This window comes from Lacerta agilis, chromosome 6 (assembly GCF_009819535.1).
Source record: "Lacerta agilis isolate rLacAgi1 chromosome 6, rLacAgi1.pri, whole genome shotgun sequence".
In the NCBI taxonomy this organism is placed as follows: Eukaryota; Metazoa; Chordata; class Lepidosauria; order Squamata; family Lacertidae; genus Lacerta; species Lacerta agilis.
Window position 1 is genome coordinate 57,842,045 of NC_046317.1, and position 27,263 is coordinate 57,869,307.

Here is a 27,263-nt window from a genome sequence, read left to right on the forward strand (position 1 = left end):
CTTGCTTGCTTTTGAAGGCTGCAAAGTTGTTTTTCTGTACCACAGTGACGGCAGTTTTTACGGGGCTTGGGAATGCAATAAAGGCTAATTGCCCTGACTGGTGTGATTGATTCCAACATTATTCTTGTCAGCTTGGACACTCCTGTGGGACAAAGAACTCCTAGTTTCCCAGCAAGAAGCATTGCAGCCACCTCCTTGACTATGCTTATTTAAGGGAGGCTGTTTTATCTTCCTTCCCTCTCCTCATCCCAGTTCCTTCTTTCTCTTCTCCCAGCAACAGGCAGCTTTCCAGTATTACACATTCTATCACGCTACTGCAGCTTGGAATTTGACAGCTCCCTGATAAGAGGCCTGCAATTCTCTTTATCTCTCCTGTGTGAATTAGCTTTGCCTTAACACCTTTGTCACATCCCCGCCCCAGCTCCCCCTTTCCTGACCCCCCACAGTCACAGATGGGGGAAGCTGACAGATAAAAGATCTTCTCTGGGGCCAGGATTCTAATTAAACACCTCACTTGCCTGTAGCACATTCCCGTCTGGAATTCAGGATTAGCTTAACCCCTGGTTCTTTTGTTTCATCTCCCAGAATAATGCTTCCCAATGCCTTTTATTCTACCATCTACATTTTCCTCATTTGTAGCTTTGCCTCATTTGTAGCTTTGCCTTCTAGGGTGGCAGCCTCTTCAGTACCTTGAACATGAGTAAACATACGTGAGCAAGATATTCCTGCAGTTATCAAGCACCATAAAAGAAATTTCTCATTTCCAAAAGAGATTCTGAGTGTGCTCTATTCAAAGGGACTGGACAGAAAGGCTAGCATTGTGCTGTGTAACAGCCTGCTGTGGCATTAAGGAATGGGCAGTCATGATGAATGGATGCAAGCGGTAAATGCTCCATGCATGGTGCTTTGTATAAGCACTCCTGGGAGATCTCTTAGTGTCTAAATATTTGTCTAATTGTCAGGCAAAACAAGAAAGAAAAGAAAATTCCTTCCAAATAACAGGTTTTTACTATTACAGCAGACCTAGCTACGAAACCTGAACTATATCAGTACCCCAGCCCCTTTCAAGAGGGCATTAGCAAGGATGCAAAAATATTGGGGGCAAGTTTCCCTATTGAATGAAGCATTATTCTGAGGTAATCTATGAAGTTTCTTCATATAGAGTGGTACCTCGGCTAACATATGCTTCAGGTTACCTGTACATACTCTGCTAACCCAGAAATAACGCTTCAGGTTAAGAACTTTGCTTCAGGATAAGAACAGAAACTGATCTGGTGGTGCAGCGGCAGCAGGAGGTCCCATTAGCTAAAGTGGTGCTTCAGGTTAAGAACAGTTTCAGGTTAAGAACGGACCTCCAGAACGAATTAAGTACGTAACCAGAGGTACCACTGTAGTTTATTGATTGTTGAAATAATGTTGAAACTGAGGACACAGCCTCTGTATATACATATGTGTTTTACAATGTATCAATGTCAGATTTATCAACATATAAATTTAGAATAACCTAGTGACAGGAGTGCCAGTTTGGCCCCACGACCGTGGGTGCCTGGGGCCGTGGGTGCCATGCAGTGTGCATGTCCCTGGCATCGAAATTTGTGGGTGCCCGGCCCCTTCATGGGGAATTTTGTGGGTGCTCGGGCACCCAGAGCCCCAGGGAGTTGGCACCTATGCCTAGTGTGTGGAGGCCACAAAGCAAGCTACAGGGATCATGAGTTAAACAGCCAAGGGATGGGATGGTAAGTATCACTTATTTATTCAATTAAAGCAACTCAGACTTATAAGATCACTGAAGGGTAACTGTGTGCTAGAAGCCAAATCCTGTAATACCATATAACTCAGGAGCTAAACTCTAGGGTAGGAAGCCTGTAGAAACCTAGTTTTCAGTGTTCCCCTAGCAGAGGAAGACTTTTTAGTTCTCCCAGGCAATTGCGAATTAGTTGGACATTTTTGCTGTTGCTTTTATGTAGTTTTAAACTACTACCTTCTACTCTTTTGATTTTATATTCTACTTCCCATCTTAAATTTTTTTCTGTAAAGCCACTTTGTACTGTTTTTTTTGAAAGGCAGTCTAGAAATATTGCAAATAAATAAACCCCCAACTCCTTTTATGCACAACCTTTTCTATTCCAGCTATTCCTTTTTTTAATTATTCCTCACCCCCCAGCAACTTACAGAACTATTCTGGCACTGGACACTTGAACTATTGAAGCGCAGAGCAGGCACCCGATAGACTACCCCTTGGATGTTGAGGACACACTCATAGCCACGCTGGCCGGACTGAGGCTGAGGTAAATTTCTAGCCTTCAGGGTGATGGGCTTCACTTCACCAACAGGGATCAAAATCTCTTCTGTACGGAACAGCTGTGGGCAATCCTGGAAAACATATTTGGAAACAGGTGGAAGAATTACATTAAAAAAAAAAAAACCAAGAGAGACAGAATGCATTTTTTAAAATGAAAACATCAATTTCAGCTAAAAACTTTGGATTATTTTCACACTTTTCCTTTGTAATATTTTTGCCAGCCTTTGCTTTCTAGCAACTGAAATGTAAAGAAAACCCAGGGTTCTTTTGTTCGGTAATATCAAATATATAAATAAAGTTAATAGCCACAGTATCTCAGGTACTTAGAATGAAGGCTATTCATTTTGAAATGCACAAAAAGGAAATAACTAAATCTTGCTGGAAGCAGGGTTCTTCTAGCTGAGATTAATCTTTGACCTGACCTGATCAGCCCAAAGGCCACAATCCCTCATAGGTAACCTTCTGGCACTCTTATCCCAGTAGTGGACAAGGCCAGAGGCAGAAAGCAGACACAGCAATGGGTGTGTCTCCTACTTTGTATAGCAAGAGGTTTTCAAGGACACATTCCAACTAAGTTAAGAGCACTCGAGGAGGGCATGGATGAGGGTTGGTGAAGGTTTTAGGAGATTCCTGAGGGGATTTAGTACAACATCCTGTTTTAAACAGAGGTCAGCTAGATGCTTTTGAGAAACCTATTACAAGGCAACAAGCTCTGTCCCCTCATACAACACATATTCATACAACCCACATTTTTGCCCTTGTGAATAACAAAATTTGTCTATAGCAACCACCCACATCTATCTTTTTTTTTTTTTTAATGGTCTTGTGAATTTAAGCCCAATCTCTTCGGGGGCAATCTCTCTTGATGCCCTAGACAACTTCTTATTAAGCACGGGAATAAACAAACCAGCCTGTCAACACAGAAAACATCTCTGATTTAGACAGACAACTTATCAATCAGATAGGTAGGAAGGAATACAGCTCCTGGAAGATGATTTAGTGAATAAAATTTATGAGCAACAGACAAGTCAAAACTCCCCATTTTCTTTCTCAACCAAATTGGAGCTGCTCTAAAAATGACTGCCCCTTGAAAAGAAATCAGGAAAACAGTTTCAAAGGGTCTTTTTCAAATAAGGATTTTTTCTATTAAGGGCTTAAACAAGTAGGACTTCTCAAACTGACAAATATAAACTTTTGACAAATATGTTGGCTTAGCATATTAATCTGCTTTGAGAACTTCCTTTTTGATTTGTAATAATTTGTTTCATTTGTCTGGCTTCACAAACAAGAAAGCTAAAATATATAATTCATAGCACTCACAACTTTCAAAATAAATCACTTATCCAGTTACATACTGTGCCCTGAAGCATGATTTGTTAACAGCAAATGACAACACTTATATTTGCTAATTATGAAATGGAAAATTGGGGCTTCCAACATAACCATTTATGTAATACTCTGTTTCCTGGTGTCACAATCTTTTTCCATTAAGAAACTTAAATTTTTTTTTAAAACATTAAGGAGTTTGAGCTCAACCACAGAGAGAGAAATCTCTCCACTCACATTTTGCATGGGTTGTAAAAAAGGGGTCACAAGACATTGGAAACAGCATAAGTGTGATTCTTCTTCCTGTGCTGTCCATGTATCACCCTTGACTCTGTCCTCTTTTGGCCATTCCACTAATGAGTTTTCACTAGTGCCATTGTGTGTTCACACTAGCTTCATACTTTAAAGCGATAAAATATCAAACATTAAAAACTTCCCTAAACAGGGCTGCCTTCAGATGTCTTCTAAAAGTCAGATAGTTGTTTATTTCATTGACATCTGATGGGAGGGTGTTCCACAGGGCGGGCGCCAGCACCAAGAAGGCCCTCTGCCTGGTTCCCTGTAACCTCACTTCTCGCAGTGAGGGAACCACCAGAAGGCCCTTGTAGCTGGACCTCAGTGTCCAGGCTGAACGATGGGGGTGGAGACGCTTCTTCAGATATGTTTTGCATGAATAAGGTCCCAGGCTCAATTCCCAGCATCTCCAGGTAGGGCTGGAAACATCTCCTGTCTGAAATCCCAGAAAGCTGAGGGCAGGTCAGTGCAGATAATTTTGAACTATATGGAGCAGTGGCTGATTCAGGATAAAGCATGTGTCTGTGTTCTCGTGACCTCGTTTACTAAAGATTCCAACTTTCTGACTAGCTCAGGTGTGGATAAACGGGAAACAGATGCTTTCCTCTTTGGGAAAGCCAGAAGCTTTGTCCTGCTGCTTCATAAACTTTTTATGGGACCTCTGGTATATATTTTACTTTGTTTTTTCAAGAGGGATTTTGAGCAGATTAGTAGTAAGAAATAATTTTCAAATCCAGTTGGGGGGAAAAGCACGTTGTCACCAGGGGGGAAATGACCTTACTTTCAAGGCAGTGACTTTATGAACTGAAAGAAAATGTTTATGGCTCAAAGCATCTATGCTGAATTCCCTCAGCCATGCTTCTGAAGCAGCTCATCTTACACAGGTGGAGAAGTACAACAGCCCCAGATATACCATTTACCTTTCCTTGGATACTGCTGAAATTATGCTCACTGCTCACCATTGCAAATATAGATATTCTTAAGGAAGTCAAATGATTAAAATAATTTTAGACGTATGTAAACTAAGCATCAGTTGACACAACCAAGTTATTCGTGGATTTTTATCAGTGTTAGGGTGCACCCTCTCTCAGAAGCTTTCTCCCCATTTCACAAATATACAGGGATTCTAATTTGTCACTAGGTGTCACTATAATGTTGTTTGCACAGCTAACAAAACCAAAGCAGCATCTAGTAAGTTAAGTAAACATTAACTCATGCAGCAGACTAAGGGATGCTCTGTAAGTATAGCCCTTATTTTATATCTTAAGGGAAATAGTTTCATGGGGCTTCTTGGTACCCATTTTATACGAATCGGTAACCATGGTAGGGAACACATGCAAATGAATTTTCAATATACGTGATAAAAACCTCACATGTGATACTGATGACAGTAACAAATATACAACAATTTGCTTTTTAAAAATTTATTTTGGTTGCGACACTTTAATAATGTCGAAAGCAGACAGAAGCTATGTGACTTACATTAGTGGATGGCATGGTGGGGGAGCACTGCTCTTCTGACCCCTTGTTGGTTATGTTACTGCTGTTTACTGGGAGGCATATGGAGAGGGTGATGGAGTCATGGTGCAAACACACCAGCAGGGGCACCAGATTAGCTCCTGTGGTGTATTGCACCATGCTGACTGTCCTACCCTATCCTGACTGGAGTTCAGATGAGCAGCAACACCTGACCCCACTGTCCACTACTTGTGACTAAATTCACATCCTAACTATCCATCTTACTTCCCCAGATATCATGTCAACTGTAAAGTTTCATCCTAGCTGCTCATACTAAAAACTGGTTCTTCATGAGGGAGTCACTCTTGGTGGTAATGTCCGTTAAACATAGCTGTCAACCCTCCCTGCTGTTCCCCACTGCTATATACATAGCTGTCAACCCTCCCTGCTGTTTCCCAATGCTATAATAAGGGAATTTTCCACAAAAAAGGGAAAGGTTGACAGCTATGTGTCTGTATGAGCCTCATAACCAACCACCACTTTTGAAGATAGGCCTAGGCTCTCCTTGTATTACATGCATGATGATGACCACGTCCCAATTCTCCACCTCCCGGGCCCAGATTGCAATTTTGTCTCCCTTGGTTGGTGACTGCCCCACAGTCGTCTTCACTGTAGTCAGTGGAAGCATTTTAAATATCATGACAATGTGATATTGTGACACTGTGACCACAGACACTGCAGTGTGGCTGTCAATGTTGCTGTATTCTCTAGTTTCCGGTGACACTGTTGTCATTTCTGCTTTGTTGATAAGAGTTCATATTACAATTGTACTACAAAAGCAGGACCTACATACCAGAAAAGTGGAACCGTGAGGGATTCTTGAAATTGACACATTTCAACAACAACAACAAAATGCTATCCGAAAGACTGCAGATGAAGAGAAAGGAAAGATAGAAACAGACTGCAGTATTCATCGGTTATCATGCACGTTTGTTGGTGGTGCTACTGTCTACTGCCAGCATTGATTTTATTTCATTCATTTTGGTTTTTTAAGACTGCGGTCCTCAAAACATCATGAGAGAGGCAACAAAATTACAGGTATATAATTATGATCTTTTCAAGATTCAAAACATGACATTTAAGATGATCTGCTGTTTTGTTGAAATATAACAACGATTGTAATATAAAAACCCTGTAGGCAAGTCATTGTATAGCCTCAGAGTTTACGTCTTGAAAAAGAACTCTGTTATATGGCCCACTATTCTCCAGGATTAGTCTTTTAATAGATCTGTAGCATGCCGGAAAAAAACAGCTTTTTCCTATGGCAAAATGTGTGACAGTTCCCTTTCCTTTTCACCCTCAAACCAAATCTGTTGACTGTAGGGTTAGAAATGCTGCTGGCAAAAAAAAGGATTTCTATTATTGTTACATACAAGGAGGCTATAATGGAGTTTTTCTCGTAGCAAAGGTTTCATTGGGCAAAAAATGTCACATCGGAACTGTAGTGAAAGTAAAGATTCAGACAGTATGTATGCTCCACTCCAGGGAGAAAAGAGTAACTGTAGGACCTTTCTCCTGTTTGACAGCTAAAGTGATTGCATTAATAAAGGCATCCAAGATGTGGAAGGATATGCTACAGGATGGAACATCACCAACTGCACAGGGCACTTGTGAGTACTGCATTGCTACTGGCCATTTTTACTGAATTTGTCAGATGAGTGAATGAAGTCACAGAACCTGTAGGGGCTTGTGCATAGCACTGGGTTTGCTTGGGAGAGGCATATATTATGGAGAGCACTGTTGGGTGTTTCTGTAGTGCTCTGCGATGGCTTGTTTCATATTGGGGTCTTTATTTTTTGCTTTTTGGTGATTTGTTTTAAGGTTGCCGAATTCACACATGTATGTTATGCAAGGGCTTAGGTAAACAGAACTGATGTGCCAGGGTGTTAATACAAAAGAAAAAGAAAAAAATTCTGCATGCCATGAGAGACCATCTGCACAATTCCCCCTTTTGACTTTCCAGTTAAAATAAGCTGCTTGGCCACATGAATCATTATCCTTTTCAGTGGCAACATACAATAATACTTTAAAAGTTGATATGATGTACTGTCTGAAGGGGGATGCAAACAAATAACATACATCACTGGACATTGTATGAAAGTTGGGCATCTGTTCCAAAATGATACCAGCATATTATCCAGTTAGAAAATAAGTGGAGTTGCCTCAAGTCCTGGGATAGCTCAGTTGGTAGAGCATCAGACTCTTAATCTCAGGGTTGTGGGTTTGAACCCCACGTTGGGCAAAAGCTTCCTGCATTGTAGGGAGTTGGACTAAATGACCCTTGGGTTCCTTCCAATTCTACAATTCTATGATTCTTTGAAATTGGTGCCCCTCTGCTGACAAAAGTCTTATTGATTCAGACCAGCCTACCACCAGTGGAAGAGGGACTGAAGCAATCGTCATCAATTTCCTCTTTCCACTGCAACTCCTTGTTCTGAAGGGTGCTATCCTTTGGCACAGTTTGGCTTAACATATTGTCCAAACTCAGGCAAACCATGAGCCTGACTTTGAATGAAATGCTAAGACAAACCATGGCTTAGCTCACTGCAATGCAGCAGCCACAATCTCCTCTCTGGGATCTCACACCCTCGGACATTGACATTAAACCATGATTTGAATTAGCAGTATGTGCCAGCTGAGCCAATATGTTGCATGTTTTCTAAAGAACGTATCAAGAAGATCATCATGGGGTATGTGAAAACATATTTTATCACAGTCACTAATGTTTGAGAATGACTTTCTAAACAAAGAAGATTTGGAACCCAAGGGACAGGAACAAGCTCCTTATTTACAGGCTGTCTTCTCTCAAGCATCTTTGGAAGCATTAGCTAATTATGCACATTGATAAACACTAACAGAATTGGCATGTGATCTAAAACTCTGCTCTCTCTGTACATTGTGGATGGCTTCATTGATTTTGCTAACATAATTGCTAATTTAACTGGTTGAATCCAAAGAATAATGTGATCCTTTGGAAACTTGGCATTAAAAAGCCAAAATCCAATAGAAGCCAGAGAATTTAGCTGCTGTAATCTCATATTCCTTTAAGAAATCCAACTGCTTATTGCATGTTGTTTTCTGCCCTTTGCTTTGCAAACAGACAAGCTCAGTTTTACCATGATAATTAAATATAACAAATAATTTAAAATGCAGTTCATGTCAGCCAATTTCTTTTGAGTAAATATGTCCATTTGCACCTGCAACGTCAGCTTTATCTCATTTATGCCTTCAATTCTTGTCAATATTTTGCCTTAAAATGTGAGTCACCCTCTTGCGCTCCTTTCCCAAACACAGTGTTGGTAACTTCTCTTATCTTGTTGCAAATCTCCCCATTGCCAAGTTACTGAAACTCCACAGCCTACAATTTTTTAAAATCAATCAGATTCACAGCAGGTGTTTCTTAAAACAAACAAACAAACAAACACAAAACAAAATGAAACAAAATGAAAACTCTTACACTACAGAGCTGCAGGAGAAAGGACAAAATCATGGAAAGTGTATATAAAAGCCAAATATCTAAAAGGGAAGGATCCCAATACAATGAAGGTGTATGTGTGTACAAGCGAAACTATATACAGTGGTACCTTGGTTCTCGAACTTAATCCATTCCAGGAGTCCGTTTGACTCTCGAAACCATTCGAAAACCAAGGTGTAGCTTCCGTAGTAGTAGGTTTGATGGCTCATGTCTGACTTGGTATAAAGCAGCATCTCCTTTCCAGTGCAAACAAACCCAGGCCATTCTGGCTTGTATCCAACAAAGTTGTTACACAAGCAAATGAACTTTCCCTCCTAATCTGTGTACTCCGCCGCCTCCTGCAAAAAATATCTGCTTGGGGTTTCCCAAGGGGGTGGGCAGGGGGAGGAGAGAGAGAGAATGTTCCACTGCCAGTACATTTTAAAATCTATTCTCTCCCCCACCCCCTTTGAGGTTGAAATCCCTCTCCCTCAAAAAAAAATAAAAAAATAAAAAATACCACACACACAACAGAACTCTAGGCAATATGCAGCATAAATCTAATCAACAATAAATCATTTCCCTGACAAGCTCAGGAGAACTGGGAGAAGTTGATACTGGCTTCTTTATCCTTCTTTAGAGGGAAAAAGGAGAGGAAAAATTCATTATGGAAACAAAGAGTATGACATTCTTTTTGTCACCTCTTGATGATAGCTAACAATGTAATTTGTTGACTGCTACTGGCTTAAGTTAACAGCCAGCCTAGGATAATGAAAATCAGATAATGAAAGTTCAGGGAACACAAAGTTCTTATTTTAATCCCCACCTGAAGCAGGTTTCCATCTGGGGAAATGAATAAATTTCATATACAGAGGAAAAGTTCAGCAAAATAATTTCTACAAAATATATCTAAGATCTTGGCAGGAAAAAAAAATAGATGAGCAGTCAATCAGACTATAAGCTACAATTTGGAATGCATATTTTGTAGTGGTACATATCATCTCCATGGCATCAGATCTATGGACAGGTTTTCCCGTATTTCTCTGGATGCCATCTCTACATAATATTCCAGAAATAATTGTTTTCCTTAAAGAAACCGTTGACGTATTTTTGCTACTCTTGGACCTTAATGACCCCCTCCAAATTGATGTGCGCCTGGGAGAGATGTCTTTCCTGGGAGAGCTGCAGTGGCTTGGGCATGCACAGGCTCCGCGCTGCCCAAACGGCCCACCTACTCCCCCCCCCCAGCTGTAGGGCGGCTGAGTGGGAGAGGCAGACAGACTCTGGAGGCCCCACTGTGCACCCTGCCCTCCCCGTGCCTATGGGCAGTTCACCCCACCCCTGGGTGCGCTGCCCCAGGTGCCCGAGCGGCTTCCTCCGCCGCTGCCTTGTAGAGCAGGAACTTCTAGATTAGGTGGTTTGCGAAATTTGAGCTGCTAAGTATTTCTGAAGTCTTTTGAGAGGAGCTTGCTAAAAAATGATGAGGTTAGCATTTCCACCAAGGCAAAACAATAAGTGCTTAAAGCTACATTTGAGCCTTAAAGATTAACAGACATGGAGCATAATGATTTTGTTTTCAGCATACCTCCAGGATTGCATTGTGAATTGATGTTGCTTTCTCTCTGAAGACATGAATCCCCCACCCCAAACCCCAAACAATGTTTTGGTAGGCCACAAAAGAAAATCGCACTTCAATTGCACTGTGTGAAACTACATAAGACATTTCCCAAGAGGGATGTGCAGATGAGAACTAAATCAATGTTTTGGTTTCATGTATTACATTATTTAATTTTGCCTTAACATGAAAAAGGTAGTATAAACCCCATTTACATGATAGGAAATGTGTTAAAAGAAGAGATTTTTGCATTTCCAGAAATATGGTCTCTTCATGAACTGCGATTCAACAAAACATGCCGTATATTTCATGCTAAAGGCACATTCATGAATTAGATTACAAATTGCATGTGTTGCGAAGTGAAATGTTAATTAGCTCTGTTAAAACAATGAGACAGATATTCAGGATGTTTAGGTTTTGTGCTGTACATCCTAGGTCTCCAACCTACTTGTGTTTGTGGGTACAACAGGAAATTTAAGAAAGTGTCAAGTGTCATTTGCACTGCCACAAAATGGCTGCTGTAAAACTACAAGTCCTACCTAGTTTAATTGTACATACAGTGGTACCTTGACTTATGAAATTAATCCGTTCCGAAGGCACGCTCGTAAGTCAAAATCTTCGTAAGTCGAAGGCGCCATCTCGGAACGGGGGGAAAATTTGTATGTCGAAAAAAAACGCATTCAAAACTTCGTAAGTCGAGGTATCGTGCTGCCGCTTTCCCTTCGTAAGTCGAAAATTTCAGAAGCGGCAGCCATTTTTTTGCTTCCGGAGGTTATTCGGAAATAAAAAAATACGGAAGTTGAGTCGCTCGTAAGTTGAGGTACCACTGTACACACTTCCCTTGTTCTAGGGAAGACTGTTTTTGGAATTACATGTTTAGTTCTAACACTATGTCTGATTAGCTCCAGAAAAATCTCACAATATCTGGACAATAGTTATAGAGAAGTTATGACCCCAAAGTCCAGCAGTGAAGATGACACTAAGGAAAGGCTGCCATTCTACCAGCTAAGGAACCAGACTGGATCCATGGCTCTGAGTCTAATGCTGGTGATGAGGAAAGCACTGAACCTGGAAATGGCAGGCAGGTACTAGTGAACCAGATGTCATAGCACCAGGGCTGTCATAACACAGAACTGGAGCCAAGACCCTGGGGGAAGGGAACTGAGTGCCTGCCTCCTACAGGATCCTACCAGTCGAACAACAGCAAGTGTACCAGGCAGTGGTGGCCCTCGGCATCTCAAATTGCAGTGGTGCCCTGTGCAACACCAGAATCCGGTGCCCCCATCTCTAACTTTCCATCGGATAGAATAGTTGCAGTGCAAGCTGCGGTATTCCAGAAGCTCTATGCCCAGTGCAAACAAACTGGTCATGCTCCCATAGATCTGCCTTCGACAACTTACTTGCCATGCTGCTTTGCGCCATGGGCTCCTTTGCAGGATCAAGGTGATATGAATTCAACCTCAATCCCGGCCCCACATTGCAAAGGTTCTGCAGCCAGGGTTAGGACAGCATCTCTGCCTTCTGTACAAAGTGTATTCTATCCTTGCCACCTCAACAAACTCTCTCCTCTGTCTCTCTGCCATCCCACTCTACCTTTCTCCAATGTGTACACCTGCTCCCTTTCTATGGGAGCAAAAGGGATTTCATGGACTTGGTGGGCAATGAAATCCCCACATTCACAAGAAAGAACTTAGACATGACTTCAGTTCAGAATAGGGGATTTCTTGTTTCAGCAGAGTATGAAGCTTCAAACCATCGAAACCCATAATGCACATAGCTGGATTTTGAAGTCTTTCCATTTCAGCCACAGAGCTACAATCTGCCCTTCAATCTTGAAGAAATGTAAAACATGTTTTGGTGGTTCAATTCTACTCAGGAAGGAAAAAGGAATGCTGAACAGAAAAACTACAAAAAAATCGCAAATGCATGCACAGGTCTTTTCATGTACATGGCTCCATGTAAAGAGACACCTAACCATTAGGTCCAGTTGTGGACGACTCTGGGGTTGTGGTGCTCATCTCACTTTATTGGCCAAGGGAGCCGGCATACAACTTCCAGGTCATGTGGCCAGCATGACTAAGCCGCTTCTGGCGAACCAGAGCAGTGCACAGAAACGCCGTTTACCTTCCCGCCAGAGTGGTACCTATTTATCTACTTGCATTTTGATGTGCTTTCGAACTGCTAGGTTGGCAGCAGCAGGGACTGAGCAACGGGAGCTCACGCTGTTGCGGGGATTCGAACCACCGACCTTCTGATTGGCAAGCCCTAGGCTCTGTGGTTTAACCCACAGTGCCACCCGCATCCATGTACTGCCTAATAAATAGAGGGAAACATGCACATGAAAAGCCTTGTGGATGCACTATCATATGTTTAACATAAACATGTGCTCATGTAATGTTTCGTTCATATGCAAAATCTATCAGCAAAAACTCATGAATAAGCCAGTTAACTTTTTACAAGACTTGGACTCCAACCTCTAGTAAATAGGCATTTAAAGGTCAGGCAGATGATTCAGTTTTTGTTGCTGCTGCTGACTATGACTATAATTACAAGAAACTTCAAAACAGGCTGAAAATACAATCAGGAATGGAGATTATCCAGGTGATAATATTACCTAAACATTTCTACTAAAAGGAGATAGAAAAAACCTCCAGTTTTAAACTTCCAGAGCCTGTGAATGTTCCACCTGCCTGATTCAGTGCCACCCCTGTGGAAGCAATATTATCTGTACAAACTGAACACCAAAGAGGAATAGTGATGTTCAAATTTGGAAGAATAATTGAATTTAATTTCTCCTATCTTCCCACTGGAATGAGACCATGGGAAATATAAAAATATGTTCTCTGTCATCTGAAGATTTCCCCCATTTAAACTATTTTATTACCATAAATCTCACCCAAGCACAATTTTATGACAACTTTCTCTTTCTAACATAAATTGTTCATGTATAGGGCTCATTTGAAAGTGACATCCAAGGTGAAGGCCCTTTCTTATAAGCCCTTAAGTTCATCAGACAAATCCCTTGCTTTTATGTGTACAGATACGCTCCATGTTCCTTTCCTTTTAATCTTAGTTAACTCCATTTCTCAAAATATTAATAGGAGCAAGATGTTTACACTAGTATACAAGTTTTTAATGCCGTAGTGCATTTTTTTCAATCTCTGAAGAAAAGCAAGTGGAAATTACATCCCAGGAGTTTTGTTTGACCACCTATGGATTGCTGTGACAGTGGCCCAAGTTCATTTCTTCCAATCTCCATTAAATGACATGTTTGCTCTCTGCTTAAATGTAGATCTGTTAGCATCAAGGATTTCCTTGATTCCAATGAGTCTGTTACAATAAAATGATTCCCCCCCTAAGCGCTATCACTGAAAACACAATGTGGGGATCTTAGAATCAAGCTGGGTTACTGCTGTTCAATTTATCAACAGATATGGCAAGTCTCTAGGCCACATTCCAATCTCAAACTGCGTTTTCACTTGATGCTGAGCTTCATGTTAACTTTGAATTCATGGTGAGAATACATTGCTTCTATTTCCACTTTCCAAGCCAGTGTTTGTATATTTACAGTAGTCCACTTTACCTACATTTTTATTTTTATTTCTCTGGTGTTTCTTTTGAGCTGCGGGAGAATTGCCTGAACAGAAGACATTCATAGGGAAAAAATTATAATTGGGTAGTGGCCTATGTGCAGGAATTAAATAACAACCCAGAAATTGGATGAAACATTCAGACATGCATGATATCATTGGTATCCTATGTTGGGTCATAAAAGACATGGATCCATTATCTGAAGGAATGCCTTTCCTTATATCACCCTGCTTTCTTATAGTTCCATCAGGGACACGGGTGGCACTGTGACCTAAACCACTGAGCCTCTTGTGCTTGTCAACTGGAAAGTTGGCAGTTTGAATTCGTGTGACAGGGTAAGCTCCCGTTGCTCTGTCCCAGCTTCTGCCAACCTAGCAGTTTGAAAGCACACCAGTGCAATTAGATAAATAGGTACCTCTGCGGGAAATTTCTTCCCCAAGATATAGCTGCTGCTGACATTGCTTATTTTGGAGCGCTGCCTAAAATATATATTTTCACCAAGGCTTTTGTAGGGAGCTGTTTAGTTAGTTCAATTGTGCATTAACATTTATCCTAATGTCTCTATATAATAAAAATGTAAATGTGATCACACAAGCCCCCATTGGAGTTTTTGGAGTGCCTCAATGCAATCCTGGATTTGCATGAAATAAGGGTTGGGGAGGAGGTGAAAGACAAGGCAGCTTGCACAACAGCAGTAGCCATGGCTTAGGAGCAAGAAAGGATGGACAATGAGAGGGGGAAGTGGTTTAAAACAATGGCAGAAGTTAAAAAGTCAGTAAAAGTGGGAGCTGAGAGGGAAATGGTGGATTTAAACAAAGTCAGAGGTCTGAGTAAAATACTATGGGGTTTTTGACGGCTTTGCATCCTTTATCTCTTACATGAAGTAGCTGGAATGGAAGAGGGAGATTTAAGTACAGCAAATAGAGAGGAACACTGAAAAGGGAAAAAACTGGCTGCTTCGAAAAATGGCAGAAATTTGAGTAAAGTGAGGGTGCAGCAACACTGAGAGGAAAATAGGGGGTGTTGAATTTTCTCTTGTGGCTGTTTTATATTGCCATTTGTTCTTAAATTCTTAAACTTTATATTGTAAGCTGCCTTGGGGATGCTTGATGGAAAGGTAGGATAGAAATGTTTCCATCAACAAATATTGTGACAACTGATTCACACAAGGTGAATTATACTGTTGGCAGTGAATCCCTCAGACAAATTACGCATTTCACTTCCTTGATGCCATGGCGGGTTGGTTTGCACAGGCATAAGTGCACTGTTGTTTAACTGTGCTAAGGATTAATTCTGCCAAAGTGCAAACAGGAAAAGAAGCCAAGCAGTGCAAATTTACTTGAGTGATTGTAAACTACAGTTCTGCCTCCGAGCATTAACAGGGAACAAAGTGGTGAAACATGAAAGTGCCACTTTTTCAGTCATTTTGCAAAATATAACCTTACTTTAAAGGCTTCAGGTTGCCTTCACACTGGCACAAACAAGCAATTGCTAGCAACATGTCATGGTTCTTACCATTGCTTAACATCTGACAAAGGGTATGATTTTAACCTTTCAAAACAGATGTGTTAACTAATGCATTAAAATGGTTGTGGAGGCAGGATGCTGCACTTACATCCTGATACTGAGCTGCAGTCTCCATGTGGGAGACTGTGCATATACTTCTTTCTTTGACAGAAACTGATTTGATTGAAATATTATCATTTTTACTTTGCTTCCAAAGGGCAATGCATCTTCTGTTAACAACGTCTATTTGTGTGTGAATATTCTGCTAATATATTAAGGCAGATGTAAGAACAGCTTTGCTAACAGGATGGTGCTCAAAATAGAAACCTTACAGAACCCCCCCCCCATATATTACTATCTACAAAGTGGCTTTTGCAACAGAATAACTGGATTACACTTTTGTTCTGACAAACAGCATTTTATTTTCTTCAGAGAGACTAAGCAAATTAGACTGCTGAGCTAGCTGGGTCAGTGTAAGTATATAAACATGTGGAGCAAAGAGGAACAGTGTTTCATTTGTATCATCATGGCTATGCTGAGCAAAGAGGAACAGCATAACAGCATAGTTTGCTCAACATAAGTTAACGACAGTATAGAGTGCTTAACAGAAGTTCTGCCAGCTATAAAGGAAAGGCAGGAAGTGACAGGCAGAATTTACAAGCACCTTGGTTTCCTCAAATTAAGTCCTAGAAATATATTTTTAATAGGTAACAAAAATTAGCATGATTCTCAATAAAACAAGACCTTCTGGATCCCTCAGGACTTTCCACATTGACAGACTTTTAGGATACTTTAGCACAGTGTGAAAATGGCCCTTTGGAATGTCCATGAAGGGGTTTTGCAATAGCAATTAGAAAAGTCACAGAGTCAGAATTCCCTCTGGATTTGGATTTCCAGCTGTGCCACTCATTCGCTTCCTTTTCCTGGTCTAGACAAATCCTGTTTCTCTCCCTCCCTCCCTCCCACTGGGGGTAGTAAGAGCAACCTACAAAAGAGGGGAACTTTGACATCACTGCCTTCAAAGTACAGAAACCAAATTCCAAAGTTGAGCAAAGGGAATGTAGGCAACCATACCAGATAGGAAGGAAAATCCATCCTCACTAGAGCACAGGGAAAATAAAAGATAACAGCTCCCTCTTGCCAGTTTGGAAAGATGCTTCTTCCTTTTCTTTCAAGCTATTTAAAGCTTTTGCTTTGTCTCCAGAGTTGAGAACTCCTCCTTGAGTGTCTTCTCTCACTTCTGATGAAACACTTAAAAGTTCAAACAGTATAAGCCACCTGGTGTCACTTTTGGTTAAAGGCAGAAGCAAGGCAGTGGCGGCTTCCAGTCATGTATGCTTGTCCGTTGCCAAGCCCTGCTCATGTAAATACATATATTATGTCTAGTTTTATATTACCTATTTCCTGGCATCTTCTCTAACCTGGAAGGCACACATGTTGTTTCAGCTTGATGCTTTTTTTTTGTTGATGCAGCATGGAGCATCATTACTTGATAAGAAGAAAGGACACTTGATGGTGCCTTTTATTGCTGAGCATTTTTTTCTCTTCAATCTCATTTCCTTGCTCCATCTTTATGAGGCTGAATGACAACCACTTATTCCTGTTCGCAATGTCAAATATATGTGAGGTTTTCAACCAAAATGTAGACGCTCTCCACCTCCAATATTTTAAAAATGTTGATGGCTTAATGTTCTTAATGACAAAAGGAAAATGAAAGTGTTCCCTTGATCTCATGGATAGTGTCCTGTCCCACATTCCTCCCCCAAAATACTCACTCTTCTCAGCTAGAAGGATATAGCACTTCTTCAGCACAGCCCTCAAATAATCTCCATCCATAACAAGACTTGAACATCATTACTCTAATAACAAGACCTACAAAATGGGCCATTTCAGGTTCAACTGCTTTCGACCGGAGAATGACCAACAACTCAAAAGGTCATGCAGCTGCCAAATCTCAATGAGGCACTTTCCCTAATAAACAGAACCACCTGTGAATCTCAGGTCGAGCATCAGGACCTGACATCCTTTGGCAGCTGATAGGGCCTCAGATCTCTAGCAAAACCCAACACTAATGCTTAGACCCTCTCAGTATGTCTGGATTAAGGGATAAACTAGGAAGTAGAACTGAAGAGTAAGCCAGAAGTCAGGACTGAAGAGCAACTAAATAATAAAGTAACAATCAAATGCTCAGGAAGATCTTGTTGCTTGGGAAAAACTAATGGGAATAAGAAGGTGTTTCAGGTGCTTCCTGTCCAGGAGGTTCCACTAGCCAGCTTTGGAGGGATCAGTCTTGGCGGAGTATACTAAACTACCTTAGGCAGATGCTTCAATGTGAAGTTCAGTAGCCTGCCACATGGGGTAGCTGCACACAGACCCAAAGGTTAAGCCTGGCAGCTCTTAAAGCTGTTAACAATCATAAGTCACCACTGCCTTTAAAAAGAATCTTATATTTATCATGCTTTAATTTTCACCCTTTTTCAGCAGCCTCAGAAGCCTGTTAGGCAGAAAGCTGGGACAGATAGACAGATGATAGATAAGAGTGTGTTCCCAACATATTGCTAGCAAACAAATGAGAGGAGAGTTTCCTCTTAGAGGAGGACATGCTTGGTTGAGCTGTTGTGCCTGGGTATGCTATTCCATGCAGCAAGGATAGCCACCTGGCTGCATTCTTTCTCTTGCCCCTTTACTCAGCCCCTTCTTAGGGGCAAAGGATGCTGCCTTATATGGGGTCAGGCCATTGATATTGACTAGCAGGGGCTCTTCAAGGATCCAGTCCTACCTGGAAATGCCAGGGATGGAACCAGGGACCATGTGCATGCAAAGCAGAAGCTCAGCCACTCAGCTATGGCCCTTCCTTATAAATGTGGGAGACCTTCAAACCTGTGCTTCAGGGTGTTCATGTTTGCGATTATCTAGTTTCAGCCTAGAGACAAACAGCAGACATCCATAACATCTTGGTACTCGGATATTTTGGCTGCAGGAGCTTTCTTCAGCAAATCAGAAGCCGCGCTTTGGTTTCCGAACATTTTGGAAGTCGAACGGACTTCTGGAACCGATTCTGTTCGACTTCCAAGGTACGACTGTATTCACAAATATGTTTATATTTACAGATAGGTTAGTACATTTGGGTTAACATCAATCACAATTCAAGTAAAAACATTGATAAGAAACAATGTACCTAAAATTTCTCTCCATCGCTCACAGAAGATGAAGCATACAAGTTTTACCTTCTCTCTAAACTACTCTGCACCAATTACTCTGTAAAGCCTGTTATTGCCAGTTCGGTGACTGAACTATCATGTCAGAAGTACATATTGCAAACATATATGCACTGCATGGTTGTGACAATTCATGTAAAGTGGTGGAATCCTGCCAGCTATGAATGGATAAACCCCATTTATTTCTCTGAGATTTATGCTTGAATAAGCAGATGGTACATTGCTGCCTAAAGTTACAGAACCCATTTTTTGCTAGAACAGAAGATGATAGGGATCATTATCTTTTGCATCAATCAAATAGGTGCTATTTACCTTCCTTCCAATAGAGAGAATTTTTCACAAGCTTTCTGCTTATAAATATACATCCATCTTTGACTTGAGTCATGCTATGCACCTGTGTAGTCCCACACCTTCCATTTACTTTTAGCCTGCCTACCCCTGGTGCTGAAATGAGCTCATCAACCAAACTACTCACATTTACTTTTCACCTTGGGAACTCTTGAGACTTTTTTCAGGGGTGGGGATGGAAGGAGGGGAGGGGAAGAGTCAGGCACCATCATGAAGATAACATCTAAAAACTGCACTCAAAGGTGCTGCCTAGTCTTTAAACCCAGTATTCATACCTCAGAGACATTGATCCTCCCCTCTTGAAACGAACACGTTGTGGGATCATGAGTGCAGAGGTTTCGATATTTACACCAGTGGCAACGAAAAGCACTGTTCACACAAGACAGGCACCTGCCAAGAAAAGAATAAAGGACCTCTAGGTTTCAGTCTGGGCGAATGTGTTTATTATTGACAAATGTATAATTATTACCGAAGAGCCAGTTAATGATACTATTGACATATCAACAAAATTTATAGATGATAGAAAGCTCATTACACATTAACACATTTGGTTAACATAATTAACCCTTAAATATGATTTACTAGGTGAATATTTATTACATTCTTGCGTCCATGATATTGCCAGTTTTGTGCCTTTTTCATTTTTAATGTCAGCCTTGACTGCCAAATGTCTTTCTTCCTTGCTTCTAGCAAGTGTCAAAATTTAAGTGTCAAAATTTAAAGCAAGTGTTGGGAGGCCTCATTAGGGAAAGCACGCCTCGGTTTAAGAACGGTTTCGGTTTAAGAATGGACTTCCGGAACGAATTAAGTTCATAAACCGAGGTACCACTGAAATTAGCATTTATATTGCACTTTCTAAGTGTTCAAAGTGCTTCACATACATCATCTCAGTAAACATTACAACCCAGTAAGGTAGGTTAGTATTATTATCTCCATACTGCAGTGCAGGACTGAGTCAGGACTGAGTCATAGCGACTTGCCTAAGGCATCCTAGTGTGTTCAACCCCTGATCCATGACTATTGGCTTTGTATGGTAAATTGAAATTTCAAGGCTAGCCTTCATGTGATAGCTACCGCTACATGAAGAAAAAGGAAAACCATGCCAAAATAATTTGAGTCAAATTACTTTTGGCCCACGATGACTATCTTCCCTTCCCTTAACTTACCTTTGCAGAGCTTAGGTTTGCATAACTCAATTGGTCAATGCAAAATTAAGGGTGGTCAATTTCTTTTTTTGTGTACTAAGAGTTTTTCTCTGAGATTGTAGTATCAGAACTGAAAGTTTACAATGTGGTCAAAATGGTTTGGAATACAATTAAGTATTCACACAAAAGAAGAAAAAATATTCTGTCCCATGTCTCTGCTGGTGACAGATTTTGGTATAAATTTGCCTTCTGTCTTGAGAGTTACAGGTTTCATGTAGCTCCAGATGGGCACTGTGCTGGCAAGCCACTTACCTGGAAAGTTTCTGTCTATAACTGGTATGTGACAGCACGAGCAATAGTTTAATGCCATCTAGTGGGTCAGCTAGAGCTCAAGCAAAGACAGCTATGATTGCTTCAGAATCTGCCCAGGGCTTTGGTTAGCCTCTGCAATGCATGCAATTTTTCTTTGCCTGTCACTGAGATAGTGTTTTTATCCAATTTTTGCCTTGGGATATTTTGAGAGCAGCTGCTCCCAAAGGGACAAACTTCTAAACAGCATTTGAATCATGAGCATTTCTGCTTCTAGCACACAGAAGAGCCATTTCTTCTATTTCTAATAATAAACGACGTGGGAGAATAGGGAGAAGTTTATATTTTCAGAGGCCAACAGCAACTGTGTGGTGTAAGAGTTCAGTTCCTCATGCTAATTTCCCCATTTCATGGCACAGAATCATTTGGTTCTGTTTTCCTATAGCAAGCAATGACAATGGAACAGACAATCAGAGGTTGCTTCTTTTAGGCCAGTATGGACAGGCAGATATTTTTAATGTCAGCATGATCTATTAGTCTCTCTGTTACCACTGAGAAAACTAATCTAATCTAAAAAGCTAATATGAGTTATGAGGAATTGCACCACGTCACAAACAGAAGATACTTCAATGCCAAACTAGAGAGTGTGGGCAGCTCCCTCCACCCCACCCCTTACTGTGCTAAAACACACATTAACCATCTTCTTCCATCTTATATTCTCAATTGTAATTGCCTTTTGATTCCTCTGTAATGACCTTAATAGCTAAGGAAGCTTATTCTAATCATACAAATGCAAATCTGAGTGGGGTAGGAATATTAAGCAGTATGAGCATATTTAATTACTCATTTATTTGACCCATTTCTCTCCCCCTTTCTCTAACTGGCAGGGATCTGTGTGGCGCCTGCTCTTCAGCTCCCATTTCCAGGATCGAAATGAAGCTTTCTTCACTTAGTATATTAGTACTAAGATGAAGGGTTGGCTATTCCCATTGTCAAACATGAACATGCCTGTTTCCAGTGCAGGCAGTTCCATTAGGGCAAATGGGGCTCTGCCTCACTAACCTCACTGTGTTGTCAGCCTTCTCACTTAACCACTGGCTGTCAGCTTCCTTTTTCTTAGTCTCAGTGATGCCCTATAGGAGAATGGGGGCAAAACTCGGCTTGCCACTGGCTCTTTCATCACCTGCTGTTGGCCTCTTTGCCTTCCGCCCAACCAGTTTGGAATTTCAGTTTGGATTTTCCCCTTCATGACTCCCATCTCTCTCCCAGTTTAGGACAGCTATTGTTTCACAGAATTCCTGCTTCCCTGCCAGCTTGACCACTTCCCCAACTCTTAGTTATGCTAAGTTTATGGCATCACCTTGGACGACAAGCCTAGCTTGCTCAAATATCACTGGTGAGCAGTCATGCTGATGAACCGCTCACCTCTTTTGGGGAGAGATGGATTAACATCAAGCTTGTGGGTTACAGTAATTAAGGAAAGCAAGACTTGGGTTCAGGATCTTCAAAACAAACAGCTAGTACACAAGGGCTTAACGTGAGATGTATCAATAGTTGCACAAGCACAATACCACAAAACTTGATTTATTGGTTTTATTTATTTTGTCTGTTTATAGAATCCCCTCCCTGACAAAAATGCTTGAGGCAGCTTATAATGATTTACACCTTCATGCTATGAGAATGTTATATTGGCCTGTCATTAGTATCTAATCATTTCTATACTTCCATTAGTGACAAGATAATCAAGTTGTGCTTATAATATATGGGTGCAACTAAAAAAAAAATAGTTTCCCTGACACACTCAAGAAATAATTGTTCTGCCTAGTGTAGATGGTGGTGGATATTGTTGCCAGGGCTCTGAATCTGGCACCTTTATCCATCTTATCTTGGTCTTCAAGTCTAATGTTTGACACAGGCTGCAATCTTATACTCACCTATCTAGGAGTAAGCCCCACAGAACCCAATGGGACTTTTTCTGAATAGATACAGATATAGGTCTGCACAGACAGAGACTTTTCCTGTGCTGAGAAACCTTTATAGTACAGATCTAGCATTATTGCTAAAGCCTTCAGGTTCTGATAGATTAGGAAGAACAAGAAAGGGTATCTTACAGCTGGTGGGCACTGCAGTTGTAGAACTTGAACTCTGTACTGACAAACATCTTGCCCGTCTCTCTGGATTTCAGAAGCAGCTCTATCCCAAACCAATCTGGAGAAAGAGAGAGAGTAGATAATTGAAACATAATGATATAATATTTCAGATTCCTTATATATCATTCGGTATCTTTGGGGCATCTTTCCTCCACTTTGCTGGACTTGAGTTACAAGCAAGTTTGCTTCCCCACAACTCCAGTGAGATCCTTGTAACTTTTTCTTTCTAACGTGGATGTGGCAAACATAATTCAGAGCTTCAAAGCCAAACAGAAGGCTTTTATCTTCACCTATGACAGTGTGCAGTGACCTGCCTCCTGCTCTAAGAGGATACTGGGTCACATCCCACTGGTGCTTTAGCACTGGATCCCTAATGCCTTCCAGACACTAGTAAATGGCACTCTTCTGAACTACAGAACCTTAAAACGACTGAACTGTGCATACCTAAGAAACCACTTCTTCTCTTGTGTCCTCACCATCTCTCAAGGCCTAATACTCATATGGGGAAGGGCTGTGGCTTAGGGGTAGAGCATCTGCATTGCATGCAGCGGGCCCTAGGTTCGATACCTGGCATTTCCAGAAAGGACTGGGGATGGTTTTTTTTGTCTGAAACCCTGGAGTGCCATCGATAGTCAGTAGGGACAATATTGAACTAGATGGACCAATGATCTGACTTGGTATAAGGTAGCCTTCCTATCCACTAGTGCTATGTGAGAAGCAGAGGGCCACGCAGAAGAATACCAGGCTGCACATTTTCTACATGATAACCCAGTTTCCCAAGGATAATGCTGACAGGACAGGTTGCACTGCTGCATGGTCCAGGGGCTTCTCATGTTATCCCAATGCTGTAAGGAGTGCCATCGAGGCTGAAACTCCCACAACACTGGGATAACACAAATACCGTACCTAAGACTGACAGGTCATGCTTTCCTGATTATTTCACATATGTTCCAGGTACTTCTTAGAAGGATGTGAACAAAGGTGTGCATAATGCTTCCAATACTTTATGGAAATGTATTCCTCTGATGGCTCCAAAGTCAGCATTAAAGGGGGAGGAGATGAAATCATCAGAAAAATGAATATGCTAGTTGAACTGCAACAGGAGTTTGCGCTGAGCCCTGTTCAGAACTTTCAGGGCTGCCTGGATTTATGTGCATATTCATTAAGTGTTTTCTGCATATAAAACAGATAAGAAGAAAGTATGGATATTTGGAAATCAGCCAATGAGAAAACAAGTTTGAAACAATGAGCTGTTTGGTAACTGTGTATGTCAGAGAGAGTTTGACAGCCATGGCATTAGCAAAGCAACAGCCCAAAAATTAGAAGACTTCTCCACCCACTCATGGTGACTGAGTCATACTTCAGAGTGTGAGTAACACCCACACTACCTCCTTTCTGGCCCGCCTCAGATAACAAAAGACTGAGACCCCTAATGATGCAGAGCCCAGAAAGCAGATGGCTTGGAGACTGACTTTTAAATTTGTGTGGTACATAAATTTGAGTAGAATTACACTACTGGGAAGCCAGGTTTGTGGATGATATCCCTTTTCTTGCCTGCTCTTGGGAAAAATAACTTTATCTACACATCACTTGAGGAGAAGGCAGGAGTACAGGCCTAAATCAAATCTAGTCAAGCCTGCCAGCCGCTCAGCTCCTGTCCTTTTGTGCCACAAATTCCTGCAGTATGTACGATGGGTTTCCCGCCTATATTGTACCTCAAACCATAAGCCAGCTCACCTTGGTCCACAGGTATGGCAGGAACATCTTTTGATGCTGGTGAAATGCATACAATTTGGTTGCCCAAAACTTGGCCTTCAACTTCAGTGAGGTTTCCAAATACGCAAGTGATACCAGTCGACAGGTCAGGTGCGTCTCTCACCAGCAAGCTGAGCTACAACAAAACAAAACAAAACCAAAAAGCAGAAAAGGAAAGAGATCACCACCTGTCATTGCATAAGAGAGAAGGGAAAGGGAAAGTGGGGCATTTTTTCTCTTTCTTTCTCAAAGAGATGAGAAGCAAAGATGTAGGCTGCTCTTCAACTGTTTCCAAAATCACTAGTTAGCATCTAGTTGCTCCACAGACCTGAAGAGTCATAATACCAGCAGGCAGAGGTGGAATTGACTATTTTCTCACAGCCTAACAGTTCAAATCTTTTAATAAAATCGCGAGCACCTCAGGTTTCAACCAGGGGAACTTTTGTGCACTCGCCATTTGAAAATATAATGAGGCTATATTTTCCATTCAAAATGAGTGATTGATCACCCAATCATATCTGCTTAGGGCCTATTCCAATTAACTGCTCAGGTCCCAGTGTACAACAAGCACATTTTTTGTTGGCCAACCACTGGTGACAAACAGCAAGGTTATAGAACAGATGTCAATGCTACACACAGAACTCAGCAAGGATTGGTTCTTTATCCACCAGTGGGAACACTCCAGAATCCAAACTCACAGTGGCCTGTAAAAAGACAATTATGACTGAGTTGCATGTGGCTGCTTCAGAGCTATAGCACCAGCAGCTGAACGTTAACAGAGAATGATTCGAACTTCAGCTTCCACCCTCTGAGAGGGTTATGGAGTAGCCTTTATAACTCTGTAACTGGCAACACTAAACATGATTTTAAAATCAATGTCATAGCTGATGTAGGGTTTCTTTTTCTTTTTTGTTATACAGAGTAAGTAACCTCACAGCATCCATCTTCTCACAATTCTAAGTTGAAAAGATATTAGATCTTTGCACTGCCCACCCCACTGCTTTGAGGGTGGGGATTGCAAAAGGACTTCTTCTTCTTTTGGCTACTATGCAGCCTTTGCCAATGTGTGGTGGCTGGGGGGGTTGATGCAAGTTCTAATCTAAAACATCTGGTGGGGGTGGACTAGGTTGGTGAAGGCTGCTCTAGTTAGTAGGAAGTATTAAGCAAAATCATTCTTGTGCCATTTTCTTTGATGACACATCAAGCTGCATATAATAATACTGTATTTGGGGAGTTGTTGTTGTTGTTGTATGTATGTATGTATTTTTGAGGTTTTATATTCTAAACCACCCTGTGAACTTCAGATGAAGAGTGGTATGGAAATTTAATAGTTAATTAATTAATAATACTAGCAGTACTTCAGAGAATAAACACAGGAAATGCTCTTTAAACAAGCAAGCAGCCATCCACCATGGCTACCTACCGGAAGGCTGTGCTCAGAAACCGGGATACTGCTGGGTTGCACAATGATGCTCATGCATTGCTTGATGCTGGCTGCAAATCGATATGGTTCATCTGCCCTCTCACACTTGTCCCTCCGGGAACACCTGATATAAAAAGTACAGGGTAAGCAGATAAGCAAGACTCTCAAAATTTGGTCGTATAGCCTTGTATTTGGCCAGTTCCAGCCATTCCCATCCACACAGCAATAAGATATTGAAAAACATTTTGCATACACTGGCCATACACCTACATTTCTGATAGAAATTTACATAATTTGAATGTCTGTGTGTAGGAGGCCTAGTCCTATTGAAATGCCTTTCACCGGTCTACTGTGGGAGGAAAATAGTTTTTGTTTGTTTGTTTGTTTAATGCACCACCTCCGTATTAATTAACGGACTTCATTGCTGGTTCTGAAAGCCCACATAACATTCGTTTTCTCCAATTCACTCACGATTTAAACCCATCGGTCGCATCCTGCGTCAGACTTTCCAATAGCTAGAGAAAGCATTATCAGTCAAAGCACAGGTGCCTCGGCTACGGGGATTCCAAGTCCGGCATATCAGGGAGTGAAAATCAGCTGAAACCAGAACAATTTGTTGAATAAAGAGCAGGGTTGGCCAGCAAAGGGGCTTGTGGGCTATCTGGTCAATAAATCAATTTTATTTGGCTCCCATTGACCCTAACAGATTTTAATCAAGGTTGTGCTTATAACAAAAATTGTTTTCAAAATGAGAGATTAAAGACATGCAACATTTCGTGTTATAGCTGCATTTGCCTTTTATATATAATGTCCCAGGCATACCTGAATGCTTGTGCTTCATAATTATGAAGCTTTTACTGCTACAGGGAGATGATTTCACTATAGAGCCTGCTCATTAGTAGACTGGCCTGTGTGTGTCGCTGGACCATTCTATGGAAAAAAAAGCCACCTCAATATAGAAACAGCCTAGTCCTGTGTCGGGGTATGGGTGCTGGAGCTCCTCGTGCACGGCCTTGGGCTGGTTATGCACGAGGTACCAGTTGCGGGGAAAGCGGCCAGCGTTCCGCGTGCTTTTGGGCACGGTCGCCGGCCAAGCCTCACAGTCTGAAGGATGATGAGTAAGCCAATTGAAGACTCTGGTGGTGTGTGAGTTCCTAATTGCCTTCTTTAAAGAAACGTTGCCTCGTGAAATAAAATATGTACCCTGACTCTGAATAGACGGACCAATTTACAGAAAATTAAAAATTTTACTTTACTCTCCCCGTTAACCCCAAAGGAAGACAGACACCGGTTGTATCTTTAGTGGCTT

At 41.3% G+C, this 27,263-nt stretch overlaps 1 protein-coding gene across 3 annotated transcripts in view; it reads right to left on the bottom strand.

Annotated features, from left to right (window-relative positions):
* The window catches only part of PLXNA2 (plexin A2), a 440,886-nt gene that overhangs the window by 124,208 nt on the left and 289,415 nt on the right, over positions 1 to 27,263 (bottom strand). For 2 of the 3 annotated variants that reach the window (XM_033152909.1, XM_033152910.1), the window contains exons 6-10: positions 25,955 to 26,078; positions 24,514 to 24,667; positions 22,738 to 22,834; positions 19,448 to 19,562; positions 2,173 to 2,373 (exon numbers count right to left, since the gene is read on the bottom strand). In XM_033152909.1, the coding sequence (XP_033008800.1) occupies positions 2,173 to 2,373; positions 19,448 to 19,562; positions 22,738 to 22,834; positions 24,514 to 24,667; positions 25,955 to 26,078 (691 nt within the window). Of the gene's footprint in view, positions 1 to 2,172; positions 2,374 to 19,447; positions 19,563 to 22,737; positions 22,835 to 24,513; positions 24,668 to 25,954; positions 26,079 to 27,263 lie in introns of those variants that run through there. The other variant, XM_033152911.1, reaches the window with a different exon arrangement.